The sequence below is a fragment of the Micromesistius poutassou genome (assembly GCF_964030765.1).
Source record: "Micromesistius poutassou genome assembly, chromosome: 4".
NCBI lineage: Eukaryota > Metazoa > Chordata > Actinopteri > Gadiformes > Gadidae > Micromesistius > Micromesistius poutassou.
This window is the reverse complement of record NC_140274.1, coordinates 7,126,305-7,148,848: the sequence shown is the minus strand read 5'-3', so window position 1 is coordinate 7,148,848 and position 22,544 is coordinate 7,126,305. Positions and strand designations below refer to the sequence as shown.

Here is a 22,544-nt window from a genome sequence, read left to right as displayed (position 1 = left end):
CTCTCTCTCTCTCTCTCTCTCTCTCTCTCTCTCTCTCTCTCGGCCTCTCTCTCTCTCTCTCGGCCTCTCCCTCTCGGCCTCTCTCTCTCTCTCGGCCTCGCTCTCTCTCTCTGCCTCTCTCTCTCTCGTCCTCCCCCTCTCTCCCTCTCCCCCTCTCTCCCTCTCTCCGTCTCTCTCCCCAATCCACAACCCCCAGCGGCTCTTCTACAGATAGAACCAGAGATATTAAAACAGATTAATTTTTCCCTGCTCCTCTGGCAGGAGATTAATAACCCGTCTTTTAATTACTGTTTTGTGGGCGGCGCCCCGTCAGTAACGAGGCTCAGCAGCCAATGGGGAACAGCCGTCTACCGTGAAGACGAGGGGATGAGAGGAAGGGTCCGGCTGCAGCAGATGGTAGCAATGGCATCCTTGTCCTTCAGTGTTAAAAAAAATGAAACATTGTCCTGTGATGCAGCAACACTGTGGGGACTAACGCTATGATGGACGAAACACGAGCCGGAGTGGGGATATACAAATGTAACACGAACAGGAGGTGTGACTGATCCTTCTCTCTTCAATGGCCTCGTTCGCCTATTGTCTTAAACTCTTCTGATTGGCTCAGAGGCAGGGGGTGGTGAATGTAGCATGAAATAAAAACAAATGGATTCCCCAAAGTGACCATCTTCCCTTCATTATTTTGAATGGAGCAGACTTGACTGGGAACTCTGACAGCACCTCATCCACCGTGAGCTCTGGTCTTCTGGATGTGCTGAAGAGGCCTGGGCTCTGAACCGTCCTTTAGTTTTAGAGGACAGAGATGGGCAACAGATAAGATCCCCCTGCTATCCATACCCTGGATAGCAGGAGGATGTATGAGGAAAGGTCTTGCCGTGAGGTTGCCCTTCTCTTTGTCTCTGCTTTCACGCGCTTGCGTTTCTGGTCTTGAACTCAATCAGTCAAGTTCAACCAAAACACTGTCTTCTCCCCTGGTATTTATTGTGTCGTCTCAGGATGCATAAATACCTCAGGGTTCTCTTTTGGGGCGTTGGCTGTAGTGGTGTTTAGATGTTTGATCCTCGCTGACTGTGAACCCAGTCCAGATGTCCAGACGTAGCAGACGCCTGGACATCTGAGATGGCGCGTCTAGACTGAGGAAGCCTGGAGATGGGGGCAGCGAGGGCAGCTTCTCCCTGGTGTTTGGGCCTTCAACATGGAGTTCCTGGGTGGTGTTTGAACTGTGTTTTGGACAAGCTCTCACAAACAATGTGTGAGTTGACAAGCCAACGCTGAAACGACTTGTGTGTTGCTTACAGGCAAAGGCCAAAGAAAGCAAGTTCAGGGTAACTATGCTCTATTTTTTCCTATAGAATATTTTACAAAAAGAAACTCAAGAATGATTTTCATTCTGTCTGCATAGTTTCTTTTTGTACATTTTAATAGTGCCTCGGTGGAAATGATTTGGGTTTCCAAATGGTGGGCCCTTGCCTCCGGTTCCCAGCGCAAAGATCACGGTGAATAAGTCATGCTGACCTTTGCTAAATCCAGCCTGCCCTCTGCAGTGGGTGGAAGACATTCTCATTCACGTTCCACGACACTCCCGTTGAAAAGGCCACGTACAGTACAGCAGCCCGCTCGGCTGTCTGCTACATGCTAATGTAGCAGACAGCCGAGCCCGGGAGCTAATCAGCCGAGCCCGGGAGCTGCTGTACTCTACGTGGGACTCAAGGGGACCGCGGGCCACGGGCTGGAGAGCGAGAGCCGCTAGGACTGTGATGGCCGTGTTTACTATGAAACACAGCTACTCATTCAGCACTCACTCATTCGACGCATTCAACCATTATGTGACTTGGAGGTGAATTGAGATACATTGAGGTCATTGTAGAGTGTACAGATTTAAAGGTCCCATGTTATGCCACCAGGTGTGAGTGTGATTAGCCGTTACAAGCCGTTTTGAAAATCGTCCTCTTCTGACATCACAAGTGGGAGTGTCCATCCAGATGTGTGACGGATGGATGAGCAACGTTTGCTACAGTCCACTGGGTAGGCTGGTAGACTCATCTATCCAGCGTAAGAGCTAGGAGAGGAGCCTGCTGTGTTTGTTAAGAATGAGTGAACCCCGAGCGGCGGGGAGAAAGGTGATTTTGTTACTGCTTAGTCTCTCTCTTTGAGAGCCATTAACCCGGGGCGCATCGCTGGTGGAGGCTTCCATGTTTTCTAGATGAATGATAGATGACTTCCAGACACGTTGTCCATCTCTGTACACGCTGATTGCCTCGACCCGCTCGCTCTCTAGTGTGTGTGTGTGTGTGTGTGTGTGTGTGTGTGTGTGTGTGTGTGTGTGTGTGTGTGTGTGTGTGTGTGTGTGTGTGTGTGTGTGTGTGTGTGTGTGTGTGTGTGTGTGTGTCCGTCCATGTGTGCGGGGGAGAGCTGGTGATTCATCCTACACATGACTCAGTTCTCTTGCTAAAGCTTCATCTCTGGTGTTTCACAAAAGGAAAGTAAGACTTTGAGATGCTCACACATACTGGGCTCACCTCGTTTGATGGGGACTCAGGGACCCAGTAATAGGCCTGTGGGAAATGCCAGCTGGGTCAGATCTCTGACGTTTGTGTTGCGTATTGGGTGTTTATTTTTAAATGGGGGAGATTTATTATTTGTATATTTAAATTTCATCCAATTTATTCCACCACAATAAGCCCAGAATAAATACTGTTCTTGTGGTAAGTTTCCTCAGATGCAGTTCAACACGAGTTGTTTCTGTTCACCAGGAAGTTCTGTTAGGATTGGACTCATTTCATTACCTTGGAATAACCGTGTACCACGAAGGTATATAGGCCATGCAGGAACGCATTCAAATGCCACGGTGATCCCAAATCAATTCCAAACGGGTGCAAAACAAGGTGGCAGACTCCATGACATCACGCCGGTATGAATACCAGCGCCACCGTCAACGGCAGAATGCGGACCGTTGGGTCTCTCTCTCTCCGTGGCCTGCGGACTCCCCTCAAGCATCCCGCTCCATTATCTCACAAACACACCGCATACTTATCACCTTCTCCCAAGTACTTGGTTTTTCTCCCTTCAACCGTCAAAGCGCCTTAACGCCTCCCTCTCTCCCTCCCTCCCTCTCTCTCTCTCTCTCTCTCTCTCTCTCTCTCTCTCTCTCTCTCTGCCTCTCTGCCTCTCTCTCTCTCTGCCTCCCTCCCCCTCTCTCCCTCTGCCTTCCTCCTGTCACCAGGCCTTCAACTCGGAGACGGACAACTTCAAGCTGCTCTACGGCGGCCACCAGTACCACGCCAGCTGCGCCAACTTCTGGATCAACTGTGTGGAGCCCAAGCCCCCGGGCCTCATCCTCCCCGACCTGCTCTGAGCCCCCCCGGGGTCTGCCATGGCAACGGGGCCGCAAGGGGGAGAGGTGGGTGGGGTTGCAGTGAGGGGTGGTCTCGTCGTGGTCCGCCATTGACGCTGCGCTTGTCAACCTTGGGGCGGAACAGTGGGAGGGGAGGGAAAGAGAGAGGGAGGGAGGGAGGGAGGAGGGGAGGGAGGAAGAGAGGGTGAGGAGAGAGAGAGATGGGGAGAGGAGCTAGAGAGAGGAGGGGAGGGATAGAGATGGGGATGGAGAGAGAGAGGAGGGAGGGAGAGAGAGAGAGAGGGGGGGGATGGAGGGAACTGAAGGAGCTCTGAAGTCACTGGAATCTGTATTTATTCGCTACCCTCACCCTCGCTCCCTCACTGAATGTTGAGGACCGCTATGCAGTCACAACCACCGCACTATGGGCGTGTGCGTGTTCCAACCGCGTGTGTAAATTCAAACATATTAAAAGTCCACCCTGGTGGTTATGAAGATATTCCCCGTTTTATTTTGTCGTCCATGTGAACGTTTTCCAATGAGACACTGATTTTGCTTTGAGGGAGGGAGGTGCAAACATCATGTCTTCCATTATACTTAGTTATCTTGACAGGGCAAACATGTGGAGGTATGCCTCGTTATTAGACACTCGCAGAGGGGAGATGGCTAAATTAATTATTACTCCCAAGTCCCCTTTCTGCTTTGTCTGTGCAAGGCACTTTAGGATGGTCTGCCTGGTCTTGGGCCTTTGTGTCTCTTCAATCTTTTAACCTTTTCTTTTTGCCCCCAGAAACTTTTATAACTAATGGATGGTCTCTTTTAAAGGATTTTCAAGGGTAGGTCATTTAAATTCCTCAGTTTGTCTTTGAGTCACAGTCTTAACACCACTGCGCCAAACAAACCATTAACTACAACTGTATGTATTGTGTTGAACTGCCTGCAATACCTTTTGCACTGTTGGGTGGGAGTTTCTTGAAAATTGCATTGCATATTTAAACAGAGGTAAAAAGACATGAGTCATTTAACTTATTGCTGTTGTGTTTTTTTGTTGTTGTTGGCTGTGTGCACCGCTGATCATGTTTTGTATATTCAGATATGAAGAAATGAAGTGTAAACTTAAATTGCGGCGACACTTTGCGTAAAAGCTAGCCTGCCGCCGCAGTCTAACTACAGTGATGAACTGTATTGTGAAGTGAATTGAAAATGTAAATAAATGCTTACAACAAATTTACATCTTTGGATTGACTGTGCTTGTTTTGTTGTGTATTCGCTACGTTAATATATACACACATCCACTCAATTAATGAACATCCATGAAGATGATAATATTCTGAATTAATTTGTTTAGAATTAAATTATGAATTCTGAATCATTATATTATCACAACAGTGATTACTGGAAGCATTTCGCTCCAATCCTGTCAGAATCATCAACTCGGAGGGTGGTTGGCTCAAACTCGAGCTTCCTCATCCAAATGTATGAAGTACATTTCCTGCAGATTTTCCTCGGTAATGTGTTTTCCTCCCGGCCCAGAGAGCCCTCGTCTCCCATTACTCGGGACAAAATGGAATAAATTCTCTAGCAACGAGCCTTCGGGCCGGGACATCGCTGCTTCACGTTTGGCCACAGCCAATCAAATACAGGCTCTAGGGTCCTCATGAAACCAATGTTATTACTATCCTCTCATGTTCAGACGTGTTCTCTCCAACATCACATTTTATCCCTCTGCGTTCTCAAATTCAACGGACTATAGAAAATTAATTCCACTTTCCTCTCGCAAATCGAAAAAAACATTAGGGTTTACAGAAAATGACACACGCCAAAATCAATTACCAAAAAAAGACTTGTTTAAAATCCAGACAATATTTTATCCTGCCCTGCCTTCACTCGACTTGTGACTTTCACGCCTATTGTCTGCGGTGCCATGACTAAAACGACATTTGGTGCAAAGTTGGCCCTCGCTTTGTTTCACGTGATGGCTCCCTCTTGCTTCAGACAGACTTTCATTGCTTCTTTTACCTCCAGGCTAAAGATGATGTATCACTAAGTGATGCTTCAAAACTCTTTCCATATCATCATGCACTGATTTTATGTAGCGTCACCGGACAAAATAGTGGACTGGACCGATTGTTCAAAGATTACCACCTGTGCTTTGGAGCAAAGATAGGTCTTACGCTCGGTGTGTGAAGGTTTACAATTAAAAATGCATGACTAGAGCGTAATGTGCACTTCAAGGACACGGAGAATATCTAAACCCGGTGTGGAAAACTCGTACAAACCCACAGGATTGAAGACATCTCTCCAAGGCTGTGAATAATCCCACAATAAAACTGGTTCAATCTGTTCACACGCATGCTGTTGAAGTGTTCATTAAAAATAGCACCATCACTTCCACTATCTCGTCTTGGCATCTGTTCCATCATTTTCGACATCTCCGGCGTTCAGATGAATCATGGTCACCGCTCTCTATCATTATTCTCAGCTAGACACAAATTGGCTTCTAGCACAGTTGAACCTCACCATTTTATTGGGGGAATGAATAATATTGAGACAGTATCTTTTCCTCTTTCTCTCTCCTCCCAGACTCAGGTCTTTCAGATCTACATCTCAGTTCCACCTTGGGTGTTGTCATGCATTTTGGATGATGGTCCTGACTGCTAAGGTGTGGTAGTTCAAATAGTGCTCTTTAAACACTGACTGTCAGAATAGTTTCTTCTCTTAAGAGTAATAGCAATAAGTGTATGTGTAGACTTTACCCACAATGACAGAAGAGTGCATATTTGTACCTTGGACACAGCTGTAGTTAGACAGTTGGGTTAGAAGGCTATACAGTGATTACGAGGACTCTGGCTTTTTTAGTCATTGCCTGATTAATTTGAATCAGACTCAACTTTAACCTAATCTTAGCGCCTGTATGAACATGGTAGGCTTGTCGTTGAAGTCAAATATTCTTCCTGCTAGTTCTGCATGGCTGGCAGCTGGGTTGCCTCGCTTGTTAAAATGCATGTATAACGCTCTGCTTACTAAAGTGATGCACACGGAAATGCTATGCAATTGCTGAGAATTGTTTTTTAGCCTCTGACTGGGCATTGGAATGTTCCCATGTTGCAGAGAGAGAGACCAAAGATACAGAGAGAGAGGGAGTGAGAGTGATAGAGAGATACATAGAGCGAGGGAGTGACGGAGAGAGATACATAGTGATGGAGTGAGATACAGAGTGATGGAGAGAGAGGATGTGAAAGTGATAGAGGTACAGAGAGAGGGTATGAGAGTGAGAGAGTGATTGAGTGATCCAGAAAGATAGACAGAGAGGTAGTGAGATACAGAGGGGGAGAGAGAGCGATGAAGTGAGAGGGATAGAGATACAAAGAGAGAGGGAGTGAGAGTGAACAATACATACACAGACCCAGATCACTTGTTCCTCTCACCTCTACGGTGTCCCACCTGTCAGGTCTGGGGTGTGAGAGTTAAGACACATGTGATGCCCTCAGAGAAGAGCATGGAGCAAAGAGCTGTGGTCAATGTCTGCCGGCTGTGTGCCCTCTGTAGAGACGCTAATGAAAAGGAGTGATGGAAGATCACTCGGTGCCTTGCTGAAAGGTGCAGTGCCCTTTCGTGAAGGAAAACATGTGATCTCCAATGACATGTAGAAAATTGGACACAACGGATCCGCTACACAGATTGAATGTTGATTGAGGTCATGCATATCGGATGAGTGTCGGCGTCTGAACCACTGAAGGAGTCAACGGATGTAGAAAAGACGCAAGGCATGTATGAGTTATTGTGAGTGATTATTTTTAATAAAATTTAAACACAAACATTGGCATGAGCTTCTTCTTGTTACATTATATATAATTCACTTGGGTCGTTAAACAACTTGTAAATTCAGGTTCTGCCTGTGACACACAGGCCTAAATGTGCCTCTTTCCTGCTCTGGTCCGTCTTCAAAGCCATACCTCTGATTGTTGAACAGTGAAAACTGTTGATTGATTTGTTCAGGTCTCTTTTTGTACCTTGCTACTGGTTGGATTTGAATACCAGGTACAAATCAGTCGCCACAAACCGGTTCTCCCCCAGCCGTCGCCACAGAGTTGACCCTTTCTGTTGGTGCGGTGGACAGCCAACGACAGGTTCACCTGTTCCAAATCTTTTTTAGCACTTTCTTTTAGCTTAAAAAAAATAAATTGACATAGTAACGCATCGTTCAATTATTTAATTTAAAATATATTTACGACCATATGCTTCCCTTATTTTGTGTGCTAAAACTGCTCCAAATATCCTTTCCATCAATACATTTTTGTTACCATAATTTTTCTACGTTTATTTTCATAATTTTTGTTTCTACTGTACACTGATTTTTACGTTTTATTGAAAGTGTTACCATAAATCGAGTTTACAGCATACAGCCCCGACACATTGAAGATAACCACCGAAGAACTGGCACAAAACCACAACATGACACTACGCCGAGGCCTGGACCTCAATCACTACATTGTCCACGGAGACTTGCTGGGTCTGTACTCTCACCCAAACACTCTCTGAGCATACACGTTATTCTATGGAGTCCAATGGAAAGGCCAACCAGGAGACAAAAGAGAGCAGCTACAACCCCATTTCTCTTTTGTTGAGCTAGGTTTAATTTTTTCTTTACATACTTTTTATCTGAATTGTCGGGGTCTCTCTTTATGCTCTTGCTCCTGTGGGAAACTTCAACTGACTCAATTTGTTGTTTTGCAGAAAGTACTTTTGAGGCCGACATGAATCATTGTTGATGTATACAGGATCAACTTTTTTATTCTCTATTCAGTTCATATGCTGGGATCTTTTCCCCGTGACGATAGGGGAGTGGAAGTCACATCTTCCACTCTGTCACCTCGTCGGGAGGATTTTGAATGTCTGTACGGGAGTACGGCCGCACACAAGGAGGCAGCCCCCTTCACCAATGCGCGGTTGGAATCCTACCACTCCATCATCCATAACACTTTATTTTACATAGAGGAACCCGCAGAAACGCTGGGGGGCTGCGGGCTAGAAACCCTCATACAACGCTCATCCTCCCCCCCCCCCAACCACCCTCACCCCCATCAGGCCTGCCTCCTCCCTCCCCTCCCCCTTCCCACGCTAGTCCAGTCCCCCATCACAGGCCCCAGTACGGCGCCAGGGTCCTGCGGTCCCTCTCGTAGACGTCGGGTATGACCCCGTACGGCGTCTGCACCATCTTCACCGAGTTCCTGCCGAACAGCCTCCTCTCGTACTCGATGAGCTGGCGCCAGAAGCCCCCGTTGGGCCGGATGACGGGCCGCCGGGCCTTCACCCAGGCGTGCGCCTCGGCCAGGGACACGCGGTGGTACTTCATGAGGTAGGCCAGGCACAGCGAGGCGGAGCGGCTGACCCCGGCCGCGCAGTGCACCAGCACGGCCCCGCGCTTGCGGCCCACGCTGTGGATCTTGTCGGCGATGCTGTCGAAGTACAGCGAGAGCGGCGAGTGGGGCATGTCGGCCAGAGGCACCTTGACGTACTCCACGTGGGGCCAGTTGAAGTTGGGCAGCTCGATGGTGGCATTGACCACGCACGTGATGCCCTTGGACAGCAGCAGGCTGCGGTTGGACGCCACGTTGCCCCGGCTGAGGAACAGGTTGGGGGTGATCTGCGCGATGCCCCCCAGCAGGCTGGTGGTCTCGGCCAGCAGCCTGGGCACGGCCGCCGGCACCATGGTGCGGTGGTGGTGGTGGTGGTGGTGGTGGTTGTGGTGGAAGAAACCTTGGCTGCGGGAACCCATGGTGGAACCGGAGGTGTTGGGTCGATTGGAAAGTAAGGGGAAGTGTGTGTGTGTGTGTGCGTGTGTGTGTGTGTGTGAGGTCAAGAGACGTCACTCGCTGTGGGTCATAGCCGTGCAGCAGGAGCTGGGAGTGACGGATGTTCCTGGAACACAAGAGGAACACGTGTTCAGTTATGAATGTAATGTAGGTCACACTTTAATGACCTACATACCCACACTTTTAGTCACCACTTGCATTCAATTAGCTGTTTATGTTTGTGTTTGAATCCTTGGGGAACCGCATTGATCTTTGGGCAGTTTTATTTAAATGTCATGCTGGATCAATTTAAAACAAATGACAACAAATTAATGTCTAACTGTAAACCCGAGCACAGACAGAGATGAATACCCATCCGAGCTCAACATACCACTGAGACTGCATAACTGGGAATAACAGCCTTGAAGAACATGTTCCGGAAACAAAAACAAATCCTACAATTCGCCAACACAACACTTTGACCTACATCGTTTCACAACGTCACGTAAGAGCATCCCTTTTGCCGTATATTTAGAGTGCCTGCTGTTGGGTGAGAGATGGATAGAGGTTGAGGGAGAGATTGCTATTCTTTACATGCCCCCTGGGACCTCACTCATATTGACATGGGTTTCTTTCATCTATTTCTCATCTCACACCCACCCAGGCATGACTCTCGCATACAGATCTCGTCTCCCTTTGGGGCAACACTACTGTAAATATCCTATTCATATTCATAAGGGTTGCTGTGTGTCACTCTAGCACTGTAGATGGCTACTGTTATTAATACTATGTTATTAATACGCTGTTAGTGTATCTACCAGTGTTCTACCAGCATTATTCAATCTAACATAAGGAAGTGTGATTGATTAAAATTGCCAAAAGAAGTGTTTAAGAAACTTAAGAAAATTTAAGAAAATTTCTATAGCCTGCACGATATGTCTGGATATGTGATGTGTGTGTACACAGAGCCTCCCTGCCTTAATTTATCAGCAGGACACAGCCCCAAGCTAGGCTTTACACCTGTTGAGTCTGCATCATCTTCTTCACTACAGTTCCTGTACTGCCATCTTGTTCACTACAGTACCCTGGTCTGCACGGCCATCTTGTTCACTACGGTACCCTGGTCTGTAGGGCCATCATATTAAACCAGCCCAGAGACAGAGTCTGAGTGACAGGCATCGCACCATTGACCACGTTTAATATGAAATGAGCTCGCTATTTGACCCTGAAGAAGATACCTGCTGACATGTGCTGCCAAGCGTGACAACAGAATGTAACCGCTACAAAAGTAAAATGAAATTATCACAAAATGAATGCAGGTATAAAGTTGAAAAAAAGTATGTTAGTATATATATGAATAAATATGAATTTCCGGGCTTCCACGGCTTTCCAGCATTGCAGATATGTACTTTATTTGAGCAGATCCAGTGATAAACGCTGGAACTGGAAAATGCAACAGATAAAAAAATCGTTCAGAATATTTATCTTATCTCCCTGTCTAAAACTATTCCAATGTTCCACTAAGCTGCCCAGATATAGCCACCCTATTGGAAGTATGAGCCTCGCAGTGAGTAACAGAATTATCCCCCTTTTCTAGAGGTTATTTCCCAGAGGATTTAAGGTCCCTTCCATTGATCAAATAGCAATCCCCTTTTTTGCCGCAACTCGCCTATTCCCCCTCCCAACCCTTTAATCTGTGTGGCGCACACCGTCTAACTCCCCGCTCTCTCTCCCACGGAGATGGGCGAGCTGGCATAATGAGGCGTTCCTCTGAGCTTTCCCTGCCATATTGGCCCTTCACTTATACCCGGCCGGCAATTACTCTCCACCTTTCGCTGCGAAACGGTTGCCATGGGTCACGGCAAGGTGCGGCTCACTACACCGCTGCCATTGGTGATAACAACGATCCCGGTGTCACTGCTGGCGGAGGCGAGCGGCTCTGTGTTGCTGTCGTGTTGGAGGGAGGGACACTGGCTCCTCAGACGCCCTGCTCCTTCTGAGGGACGCTGTGCTCCTCAGACAGCCTGCTCCTTCTGAGGGACGCTGTGCTCCTCAGACAGCCTGCTCCTTCTGAAGGCGGCTGAACTTCAGCGCTCAAAGTGGAGCCATCTTTTTTGAATCACGTCACAAAAAACACAATTTTATAGATGATTTCTGATATGTTCTCCCTTTTGTGGTTTCACATATGAACTATTCTATTAAGTGCACGGTATTTTACTGAAGGAGATTGTGTATTGGCTGTTTTTACATATACAGCTTGTGTTTTGTGTTTGTTTTGTGTTTGACTGTGCGAAATGAGCTCCGACATAAACAGAGAGGTGTGATTAATCCCAAAGTAATTGCTGTTAATTATAGCACCAGGCACCCCAATTGTATTGTCAAAATAAAACAATGGTTTTGAAAGGCACACAAATTGCCGTTGGATGGCTGTACCTTTTCTCAAAGTACAATCATTATATATAATATGTGTATATATATATATATATATATATACTAATTTAGAAAGAGTACATTATTCAGAGATTATCACAAGCTATACTGACTGACATGCCCCATTTTTGAGGCATAAAATACCATATTTTCTTTAATATGATAACTACCACTTATTTAGTAGAACAGAAGACGTGATAACGTAAACGATGGGATCCCGCAATCTTTCCAAATATGAGCATAATGGGGATAATTTTGCATAAGCCATGAGGTGAAGCTTTTCCAAGGAGAAAAAGGGAATGAATATGTTTGTGGGTTCTATAGCAACTACAATGCTTTCTTAGCCAAAAGGCAAAGCCTTCCCAATTCCCAGTAGCTGCTGGTGCCGCTGCCAGCGCTATTCAATGAAGAGACGGGCTGATAAGGAAATGATAAGGAAACACAATAATAATCAATGGCCCTTTTGATTGCCCTCCAAGGTGTGGCTGTACCCTCGGCGCCGTAGAGCTGGCCTACCCAGGTTCTGGCCGCAGCATGGAAACACTCACCCGGCGCAAACAGGAAGGTGTGTGCAAAAATAAACGTGGTCGCCGCGCGTCGGCATCGAACAAGTGTTCTCATTGACAACTCATTGTCGATTGACAACTCATTGTCAATCGACGCAGGGATTCTGATGATCTACTTTGCAGAGCAAGCCCCGGGGAACATCGACCAGCCTAGGCTGTGACTACGGCACTTTTCTCCACTCTGCAGCTCAGCGGATTGAGACGCGGGCTGCACCGGGACGAGGATGCTGAGGCATGGTTCACCCAGGGGCTTATCGGCAAACCTTTCCCTGCCCTATGGAGAACAAACCCCAACACTCACCGTGGATTTCCATCTGTCAACAGGTGGGTGGTCTCTAATCTCGAAGGCATATCTCTATGCATATATCACCAACCACCCCCTCCTTTCCCTCTTTCCATGAACAGATTCCACTTATACACTGACTACTGGACTCGGGTTCCATTTCTGGCCAGCACTAATGGGAAATGTTATCCGCCTGGGGTGACCTGACACCCAAGCTGACCCCCCCCCCCCACCCTCACCACCAACACCTCCTGCACTACAGCGGACGTAGGCTGGGATACCCGATCGGCCTGGCTGAGAATCAGGCCAATGAAGCTCATTCCTTATTGACATCCATACCCAGTGTGGATAGACCTGTGTATGAAAACACCAGAATTCTCCAGACACTCAACACTGCAGAAGGGGATGCCAGCAGGACAGATAAAGAAATACAGTAGGCTGGACTCCACTTTAAATGTTATCTGTTGAATCTGTTCAGTGAAATGTTTCCTGGATGGCCGGCTTGGTGGCTAAACCCGTTCTAGCCAGTATGGGTGATCCGCCTTGTGGTGACCTGGGATAGATTCCCACCTGTGGTCTTAGGCAACATATCGTTTAATCTCTTCTTCAACCCATTGAACTGTGCATAAAGGCACTAAAGGCCCATTCAGTCACATATTCATTCAGTGTTGGTTGCAGTCCAGGTACTAACAGTGAATAATACTAGGGGGCATTGGGTTCCATCTCCAATGTCTACATCCTTGACCAAGATGCATAACTCTACCCAGGAAAGGAGTGAATAAGCCCAGGATAACTCGCTTTGGACAAAAGCATCTGCTAAAACATGACAAAAGGGTAGGTTGTACGACAAAGAAACTTATCCCATGTGTACCCAGAAAGGCCTGCTGGTACGTTACCCTGCAGCGACCCACCCAATGAGTCGTTAGTTGAGGAAGTATTGGAGTTCAGGTGGGGGGTGAAATGTTTTTACAGAACCCAACATGACCAATTCATCATTAGCGCTCTAATATCCCTGCCCTTCATTACAGTTGAGTAGCATTTCCCTGCAGTGTGCTGCTGGTTCACACTGCCATGTTCCAACTCAGTGAGGGAACCCTTAAACACTTCATAACTTTAACTTTACTTACCCGTTTTCTAGAGAATGGCAGGTTTCCAATTTCTCAATGTACTCTAGCCGTACTATGACGCACCAGGGGTCTATGAACCTGAATGAATATTGAATATTATATATTATAATATATAGTGAATATTGCTTGCTGGAGTTAATTGGCAATCATAATTAAACGACACATGTTTAAAATCGGTCTGAATGTGGTGTAATATGGGACAGAGCAGAGGGAGACTTTGTAATACCTATGCCTTTTACTCCCATTGTAATAGGCCTATGTGATACAGAATGTGCAGGGTAAGGCTGTTTGCCATGCAAATGTCTCTAATAGTAATACCGCGTCGGTCCTTAATGACCACCCAGGCATGACCTTCTCTGACACCTAAACAACAAGACAACACCAAACTTCCAACACATTACCTCTGCGCACGCCTCTGTCGTGCATGTGCGCGTGCACGTTTGCTCCAAGTTCTCACCATAATCCACCTCGGATAAAACTATGTAGAAAAAAAAACTATTTGTTTTTATTTAAGTTATGTTCGGATGTGAAATCGTCGGGATGCTCCAATAGAATGATTAAAATAAAAGCTAAATAAGCAGCACGTCGGTCTTCAACGCTACAAGTGGCAGGTGCGTCCATTTTCTCCCCCTTGCCCACTGCTTTCTATCTAGAAATGCATATTTTTTACGCTTCTTTGTAGCCTCTGCATCACGATGATCATGTTTAAGTCTAAAACAGAGATAACCGTGAGGATATTTCATCGGATCGTAAGAGAAAGTAACTCCACTTACCAAAGCTCTCCGGTGCGGATGAGATCGTGATTCAGACAGCAGCGTGTTCAACTCACGCACCATCCGAGGGGGCACGGGTCTGCCTCTCACGATCTGGGCGCAACAACACTACTGCTCACAGCTGGGACGACTAACACGAGGAGGGGTGTCAGTAAGATTAAAGACGAAACATTCCAAAGCAATCGGAAGATAAATCAAAATCCTCTCTGGTTGTGATCGGTCCGTTCTCCAGGACGGAGTAGGGTTGCGCTACAGGACGGAGGTGCACTGGACCAGTGTTTGAGGCGCACTGGACCAGTGGGTTGGTAGTGGTGCCTCCTCCCCACTATAACACGCAGTGAGGTGGGCTACACACGAGCCAAGGCGGATGATGCGCCTGTTACGTCCCTGCGAAATTTGAAGTGAGGCTGAAACGCTCTGATTGAGACTTATTTTCACAGCAGTCTATTTTCACCGCGGCACATTTCAGCTTTGTACACTCATGGTGTGTATTTAGACTTTTTGGTTAGTTTTAAACTTCTTGAAATTTCAATAATAAGATAGGCTGTTGTTGTCACTTAACAATGATGCTTTAATTATTGCCATCAGCTAACCGTTTAGTAATAGTTATGGTCCAGTAATAATTCACTAATGGTGTTCATATTGACTACGGTAACCCAATGCTTATACTATAATGTTTATTACTGCATTAACTAATGTTAATTATTGTACCTTTATGGTAAAGTGTCACCAGTAGGCCTAGTATGGATTCATAGGTGATAACATTTGTAGGCTAGCCTACTAGTAATGCTGATATAATGCAAAACGGGAGCACTGGGTTGTAATATGGGATATAATATATGAATAATATTCATATAGGCCTATTATATCCCATATTACAACCCAGTATGGAAATATGCTCATGGTTGGCCAGACTTGCTAATAACCTCAGCTAAATTCAATGTACTCCCGTTTTGCATTTAAATCCGTCAAATGGTACAAAAGACCCCTACATAATAAATAGAGTAGTCCTATAGTTGATTCCTTAACAACATTATTTCAGAGACCTACAGGGTCAATGAGAGCAATGAGAGCATTGCCATGGAAACGATAAGTGCTGCTACGGTGTACAACATGTCAGAGCCACGGTCACGTTTTCGCTTCACTTACCCCTTCAGTACTTAACAGTTCCTGGCAGGAGCTGAAAAAACCTCTACATCTCAGCTCATCTTTTTTGAACTTGTGATAGAATCACAGTCAATAACATACACATCAAATGGACAACCACCCACTCGCCAACTTTGCCCAGTGATTTGCTGCCCATACAGAACAGTTGTTTATTTACTCAGTTTAAAGTGGGCTCAATTACCAAAGCTAAAGTCTGGTGGATGTCCGTGATTGGTTCCCAGTTTTTTTTCAACTAGCCTGTGTAAGACCCTTTCATTTAATCGTGAGGACCCTTAACTTCAGCACCCTGACTTGTTCACTAAGCTCTGCTGATGAATGTTAATGTGGATGAGCTGTCGAGGACTCATAACTAACTTAAGTTATTCTGAGTATTTAATGCCTTACTCAAGGTGATACCAAGGCAGGCCCATTCCATTGCAGTGCATGTCAAGAAGTATGTCAAATAAGTCAAATAAGGAAGGAACTACAGCCAATAAGATGCAGAGTCATGGTATTGGAGCTCACTGCAAATACACATTTTAATACCAAGTCATGATATTGGGAGACATTGCTAACACAAACACATGCTTGAAAATTAGCTACTTTGTCCTAAAAAGTCTTATATTTCAGAGTCTGCTAGTCGTAATTTACATAATTATCTTTTTAAATCACAGTTGTACCCAGCCCTTCCATGACACAGAGGCTCACCCACGAGATTCATTTAAATATATAAGCCCTTTCAGAGTCCATGCCCACAGCGATATCATCTTCCTATACCCGTAAACCTGTTGGCCCTCAGAATAAGATCCGCTCCTAATTAGATTCTGCACTCAGTGAACCGGAATGAAGTCCTGTTGTAGCCAATTGTGAGATGATGCATCGCTGCATTACTGTCTGTCCGTACGCTGCTGGCGGGACGGACAGGGGCTTAAGCACAGCGGTTATTCATTGCAGACGTTGCTGTTTCATGAGCAATAGGAACCAGGGGGCTGATGGTCATTCATGGTATGTGTTGCTAATGCTAATCAATTGATGGATGCGTGAAGATGGATATAATAATCTGTGTGGCATACAGTCGTTTGCGGGAAGAGGGAACAATATGACCGAAGAGGTGGCACGGAGGACCACACAAGAATGGGAATGGAGAGGGTTATCCCAGCAAGACATGCTGGGTTTTTCGTGTAAGAGAGATAAAGATACTGTGTTTTCTTCTGTGAGTGAGTGTGTAAGAGAGGGAGAGAGGGTAGTTGTGTACATGGAAGAGTATTTGTGTTTGTGGAAGAGACAGAGAGAGAGCGAGAGAGAGAGTGTGTGTATTCCAGTATACAAGAGAGGGGGAGTAGAGATGCCTTGTGTTCTAGTATAAGAGAGAGTGAGGTAGAGAGAGATAGAGGTGGGTGGAGACGTATAGGGTTGAGAGAGAGGGATATCGATGGAGGAGGGGGGTAGAGAGAGATTTGTTGAGAGAGAGAGAGAGAGAGAGAGATGGGGGGGGGGGGGGGGAGTGGAGAAGGATAGAGGTGGGTAGAGATAGAGAAGGGTTAAAAGAGAGAGAGAGCGAAAGAGAGATCGGGGGGTAGAGAGAAGGGATGTGAGAAAGAGGGTTGTGGGAGAGGGGGAGAGAGAGAGAGAGCTTGAGGCTGCAGACAGGGACTGGTGTGAGAGAGGAGAAATGTCAGATGAGTCAGAAGAAGCGTTCTGTTGCTGCTGTTTAATACGGTCCCAGAGCCGGCCCTGCTCCACATCCACAATGACACCATCACCCCAACAACATGCACCTGCGGCCACTCTTCCCGCCCGGCGCTACAAATAGTCGGCCAGTGACACTGATTCACCCTGACCACTCCTCACACCGGGCACAGATGGCTCCCACAGTACAGGCCCTGCTGTGCTTCGCTGGAGTTATCTAAACCAATGATTCCCCCCCCAAAATAATAGCCAAGTAGGAATCTGATGGCCTGTGTGGTAAATATTGTCAAAGGTTTGGGCTGTTTGCCAAGACCCCAGGTTAATTGTTGACATTGTGTTTGTCGTGATGTACACCAGCCAGGATTTCTGTTCGATTCACCTCCTCTTGCTGTGTAAACCTGTTCTGAAATTTGGCAGTTGGCATGCCATTGACATCTATTATATTCCAAACAAGTGTGTAGCAGCTCCCATAGCTGTATCTTTGTGTCTAGCACAAGTTAGCGCATACAAACTGCCCTGGCTAGGTAGATTACTGCAACCGGGTTCCAAAACACATACGTTTGGATGTTTCCACCCCACTGAGAGGTGAACTGTTCCATTTGCTGATTTACATCTCGACAAACAATGTCCGCAATTAACCTTGGGTCTTTGTATGTGTTGTTGTATATGACGATGAATTGTATTTTACTTTTGTAAACTTTTTATTGCTAACACGTACAAACACTCTAAATAGCTTTCCTTGGTCGAGAATAATTAAGGCCCAATCTTTTGTTCCATCCCAGTGTGAGGGTCTGAGCAGAAATAAAGACAGGTGGTAGCACACTATAGTAAAGACAAATTCTGTTTGCAAAGGCTGACATTTACAAGGCCTTCCAGCTGTGTTGTGGCTCTCCATAGTGAAAACCTCCACCCTGGCAATTTCCTATCCGACCATAGTGAACACCTCCACCCTAGCATTCTCCTCTCCATAGTGTAAACCTCCATCCTACCATTCTTCTCTTAATAGTGTAAATTTCCACCCTAGCGCTCTCCTCTCCATGCCAAAGGAAAGAAACAACCGAGAAAAAGAAGCACTGACGCCCGACAAGAGTCTAAAGACTTCTTTGCGTAGTCTGACCTTCTCACTGAATGAAGACATTGCTAATGGTAGCGCTAATGTCTTGTGCTAATAAGATAATGAACCGCTACACCTAGCAACATGAAGCCGCTGAGCCCAAACAAAGTGCCCCTGCTTAGCATTCCCTCCTCGTGTCACTAGCGTGACACTAGCGCACCGCGGGACAATGTGCTCATGCACGCCAGTGAATTAGCGGGACGGTGGGTAACACGAGGAGACAGGGAGGAGTCGTCATCTAGGTTAGCGTTGGAGGAGCTCAGGGAGGCTGGGTGGGTAACGTGTGTGTTTAATGGGCGGCCCGGTGTTATGTGTGTGCATGATTTGACCGGGGGGGGTTATATGTGCGATGGGTGGGTGGGGTGTATGTGTGTGCGTGATTGGAATGGGGGTTACAGTATACGTGTGTCCCTGTGTGATGGGGAGGTGGGTGGGTTTTATGTGTGTGTAATTGGATATGTGTGGGGTATGGGTCCTGGGATAAAGATGTCTAAATAAAGCTGACCCCGGGGTCTGGGATGGTGGGGGGGCTGTGGCTAAACTGACTCGCGAGCTAAGTGTTTGTTGTGGTAACACGCGGGCGGCTGAGCCCAGCATGGGCTCTTCTCTCCTGCCCCAGCCCCCCCCCCAAACCCCCTCCAGACAACTGTCTCTATGATCTTGGTGGCGCCGGCGTCTGATCCAGGCGTTGAACCACAGCATCATCACACTGCTCGCCAGGGGGCCGGGGGGGGGGGGGGGGGGGGTACAGGTCTCATTCTGATGACATCCGTGTTGTGTCCTTCAAAGGGAAGCAGGTTCCTTAAGAGAGAGAGGCAGGGGGGTTGAGGTTTTGTTGCTTTAATTGTCCATAAATACGTGATCACTGAATGGCGTCAATCTGCTCCAATCTGCTTCCATCAGAGGATACACACGTACACAGATGGGGAGCTCTGTGTGTGCGCGTTTGTGCGTGGGTGGAGTGAGATGCGGTCTGTGTGTGTGTGTGTGTGTGTATGTGTGTGGTTTGGTGATATGGTGTCTGTGTGTGTGTATTGTGGGGTGGGGTGTGTGTGTGTGTGTGTATACAATCAATTCTGCGTACTGCTCTAGTTAGTCACGACTCTGTGCCCAGGAGAAGAGCAACAGGGTGGAGAGGTGAACGTGTGTGTGTATGCTTGTGTGCGCATGCGTGTGAGAGCTTTTGTGTGTGTGTGTGTGTGTGTGTGTGTGTATGTGTGTCCTACCTGCCTTTGTTTTCTACAGACGATCTTTTCAGTCTCCAGAATGCAAGAGACCCGGTTGCCAAGGGAACCTCCTGTGTTGACAAAGCGGGGAAGGCTCACCTCTCTGTTGATGGCTTCTGAGCGATAGCGGAGGGAAGAGGGAAGGCAGGTAGCCTGAGGGTGTCCTTCTGAAGCAGCGACGAGGCAACAAACAGCAGACGACGAGTTCAAACCCAATGCCAAGAAAGTACTGACAGTGTGGTGTGCTTCACTAAGTGGGGACTCTGCATAGACATTTGTCAGGGAAGTGGTGTTTAAAATCCATACAACAAAGGGCCCATCTGCTCCTACATTTTTAGAACTTTATTCAAGATAATTTTTGGGTTATAGCTGCCGGTGCTTGCATCTCTAATGTACACAGCTCTGTGTTTTTAAAAGTGAATAATACCTAGGTTGATCAAGGTTCTTCTCATTAAGAGTGCTCTGAAACATTCCAGAGGATGTGAAAGTGCTCCCCCAGTTCATTGTCGTGACACTCCAAAGTGTCTGTTTCTCTGCTCAAATGCATGCAAATGCATCCATGTATTCTAATCACAAGATACAACACATGGATGCATCCTCATTTACATTCGTACAAATGCATTGTAGATGATTTACAGAGCGTTCAAATACTGTGGAAGAGGCGCAGTTGCACTTTCCCCCCTTTATGCCGTACTTTGTATTTAACAAACGACTGTCAGGTCTTCCTTCAGTCAGTGGGAGCCGGAGATTAGCCGGAGATGGGAGCCGTGTCTGGAGATTTAGCGCGTGGGTGAGAAACATTGCGTCTGTGCGGACCAAAGAAGCTGACACAAGCGTCTGCTTCCCCCTCCTCGTGCAGAGTGGTGTTCAACACGTGAGCCCAGAGCGAGAGATAAGGGCAGGAATTACTGCACTGAGAGCATCCAACACTTAATTAGTACAAAACAAGTGACAAGACATGTATGGGCGCGACACATAAATATACAATGGTTGATAACGTAGGGACATAATGTTGATTTAATGAATACGTCCATTGATTTGCCATTGGTTTCCAAGAATATCTTGTGCAGAGACACAGGAGATGGAGACCGCCTCAGAGAGGGAAGATATGTCATCCCAAGACAGTGGCTCAGGAACCAGCACGTGGCCTCCACTGTCAGGCCAGTATGGTATGGAACAGCATAGACGCATTGAAGAACGTCAGATTGGTGGAGGGAGTGGATAAAAGGGAATGTCCTTCAGCATGTCCACACATGCTAGTGCCACAGCCCTATAGGTAAACTGAACTTCATTTAGCATATGCCCATCAACTTGGAGCTCGCTTAGGTGTAGAAAATACCGGGTAGCCAGGTATCCATGAAGAGTTTGGAAATAATTGCTGCAGTTAAACTCATTTCCAGAAGCCATCTTTTCGGAACCCACTAATTCTCCTGCCAATCATCGAAACAACAATAATTTGTTTTCATGTTGTGGGGTCTCTTCTAAAGGGGACCTTGTAGATAGTTTCAACAAAAAAACACTCAAGCACATGCTACGCAAGTTCATCGACAACGGTGAAATTGGAACCAGCCCCTTCTTGACCTGCTGTTCTCAGAACGAGCGGTACCCCAGGCCTCGACTGGCTTCTTACCCTTCAAACTGCATTATGCACATTCACCATAGGTCTGCGTGTGGGAGGAACAGCCTTGTCCCCACAGGACCCTTATTGACCATGTGGAGGCGATTAGGTGGTCAGAGGAACACCATTTCAAATTGACCATGCAGAAGATAATTTGTTGAGTTTTCTTCAACGCAGCCAATCTAGTGCCCCACTGAGGGAAGAGGTGAAAGTGATCCCCGACCTGATGCCACAACAGAGGCAGGGGAAGATGTTCTACCCTATCCCAGGAGATGCACACCTTACATGGCAGAACTGGAAACCAGTGTCCCTACAGGGTTCCAGAAGCACTAGTGCCTGAAGCAGCCAAAACCAGATGGCGCTCAAAGGTTTTGTCAGAAGGAGTTAAATGAAATGTCACGGTTTAACACAAATCCAATGCCACATGTGAAGGAATTGATGGACTACCTGGGCAAAACCTGTTTCATTACAACTCTGGATTTAACAAAAGGCATATTGGCAGGTGCCACCTTTCCCCAGCTTCCGAAGAGATGACAGCCTTTGCGACACCTGATGGGCTATATCCTCCAGTCATCTTCCTGATTTATGCCATCACTTGCTAAGGGATATTATGAACTACATCTGGGAATAACACTTGATGTTGCTGCAGAAGGTGCTCCATTCTCTGTGGGAAGCAGGTCTTTCCCTAAGAACTGTTATGCTGGGGTACAGTGAAATGTCCCTCTCCTGAGAACCTGGGAAACACCAGGGCCAGTTTCCCGATAACGATGGATCCACGCTCGTATGATCATTCTCACAAAGGATCTTTCGATGCTTCGTGTTTCCCAAAACTCCTTAACAGTGCGCGTGCACTGCTCTTATGACGTTTGTAGGCTTGTAGCTGTCCACTGACACGGTGCTGAAACGGGCTCTGTTGGAGGGGGAGACGCAAGAATGTTGTAAGATGAACCTATATTTTGTGGCAGCAAAAAAATATCTCCCCATCAAGGCCAATAGCAGAGTAGCCTACGAAAAGAATAGACTAATATGAATGCAAAAAATATTAAAACACAATTAATTAGGCCTAGGCCGACATATGCTATATCAGTCCTAATCCTGAACGCACAGTGCGTAAACTTTTTCACGGCATTTCCCCCCCTGAAATAATTCCATATTACAAAAATAAAAAATACCATGTGTCTGTGTGACAACTATAGCATTTATCTAAATGTGCTGATTTCTGAAACATGCTTTGCGCAGCAAAGAGAGCAGACTTTCTCTGATTCCGCATAAGTTTCATTGGTGCGCCACGCACTCTCTAGTCTAGAATCTTTGGTGTAAACATAAAAAATGCATTATCATCCATTCATTATCATTCAAACGCAGAGGCATTGATAAGGCTATTGCTGTTGCTGGTCTAGATCCTGCCCATATTGTTGGGCAGGGGTATGATGGTGTGGGCAATGT

The 22,544-nt window shown here is 46.6% G+C and overlaps 2 protein-coding genes across 4 annotated transcripts in view; one reads left to right on the top strand and one right to left on the bottom strand.

Moving 5' to 3' along the window:
- synrg (synergin, gamma) overlaps window positions 1–4,533 on the top strand; it is a 37,487-nt gene extending 32,954 nt beyond the window's left edge. For 2 of the 3 annotated variants that reach the window (XM_084467318.1, XM_084467317.1), the window contains exon 22: window positions 3,221–4,533. In XM_084467318.1, coding sequence (XP_084323444.1) covers window positions 3,221–3,352 — 132 coding nt within the window. In that variant the 3' untranslated portion in view covers window positions 3,353–4,533. The remainder of the gene's footprint in view (window positions 1–3,220) is intronic. The other variant, XM_084467319.1, reaches the window with a different exon arrangement.
- Window positions 4,534–8,468: 3,935 nt separating this feature from the next.
- dusp14 (dual specificity phosphatase 14) lies at window positions 8,469–14,499 on the bottom strand (the record flags this gene model as incomplete). Its single annotated transcript, XM_084466725.1, has 2 exons — window positions 14,306–14,499; window positions 8,469–9,253 (listed from the first exon to the last, which is right to left on the bottom strand). Exon 2 carries the CDS (start codon window positions 9,108–9,110, stop codon window positions 8,469–8,471), a length of 642 nt encoding a protein of 213 aa, XP_084322851.1. The 5' UTR covers window positions 9,111–9,253; window positions 14,306–14,499.
- Between the last annotated feature and the right edge of the window lie 8,045 nt (window positions 14,500–22,544).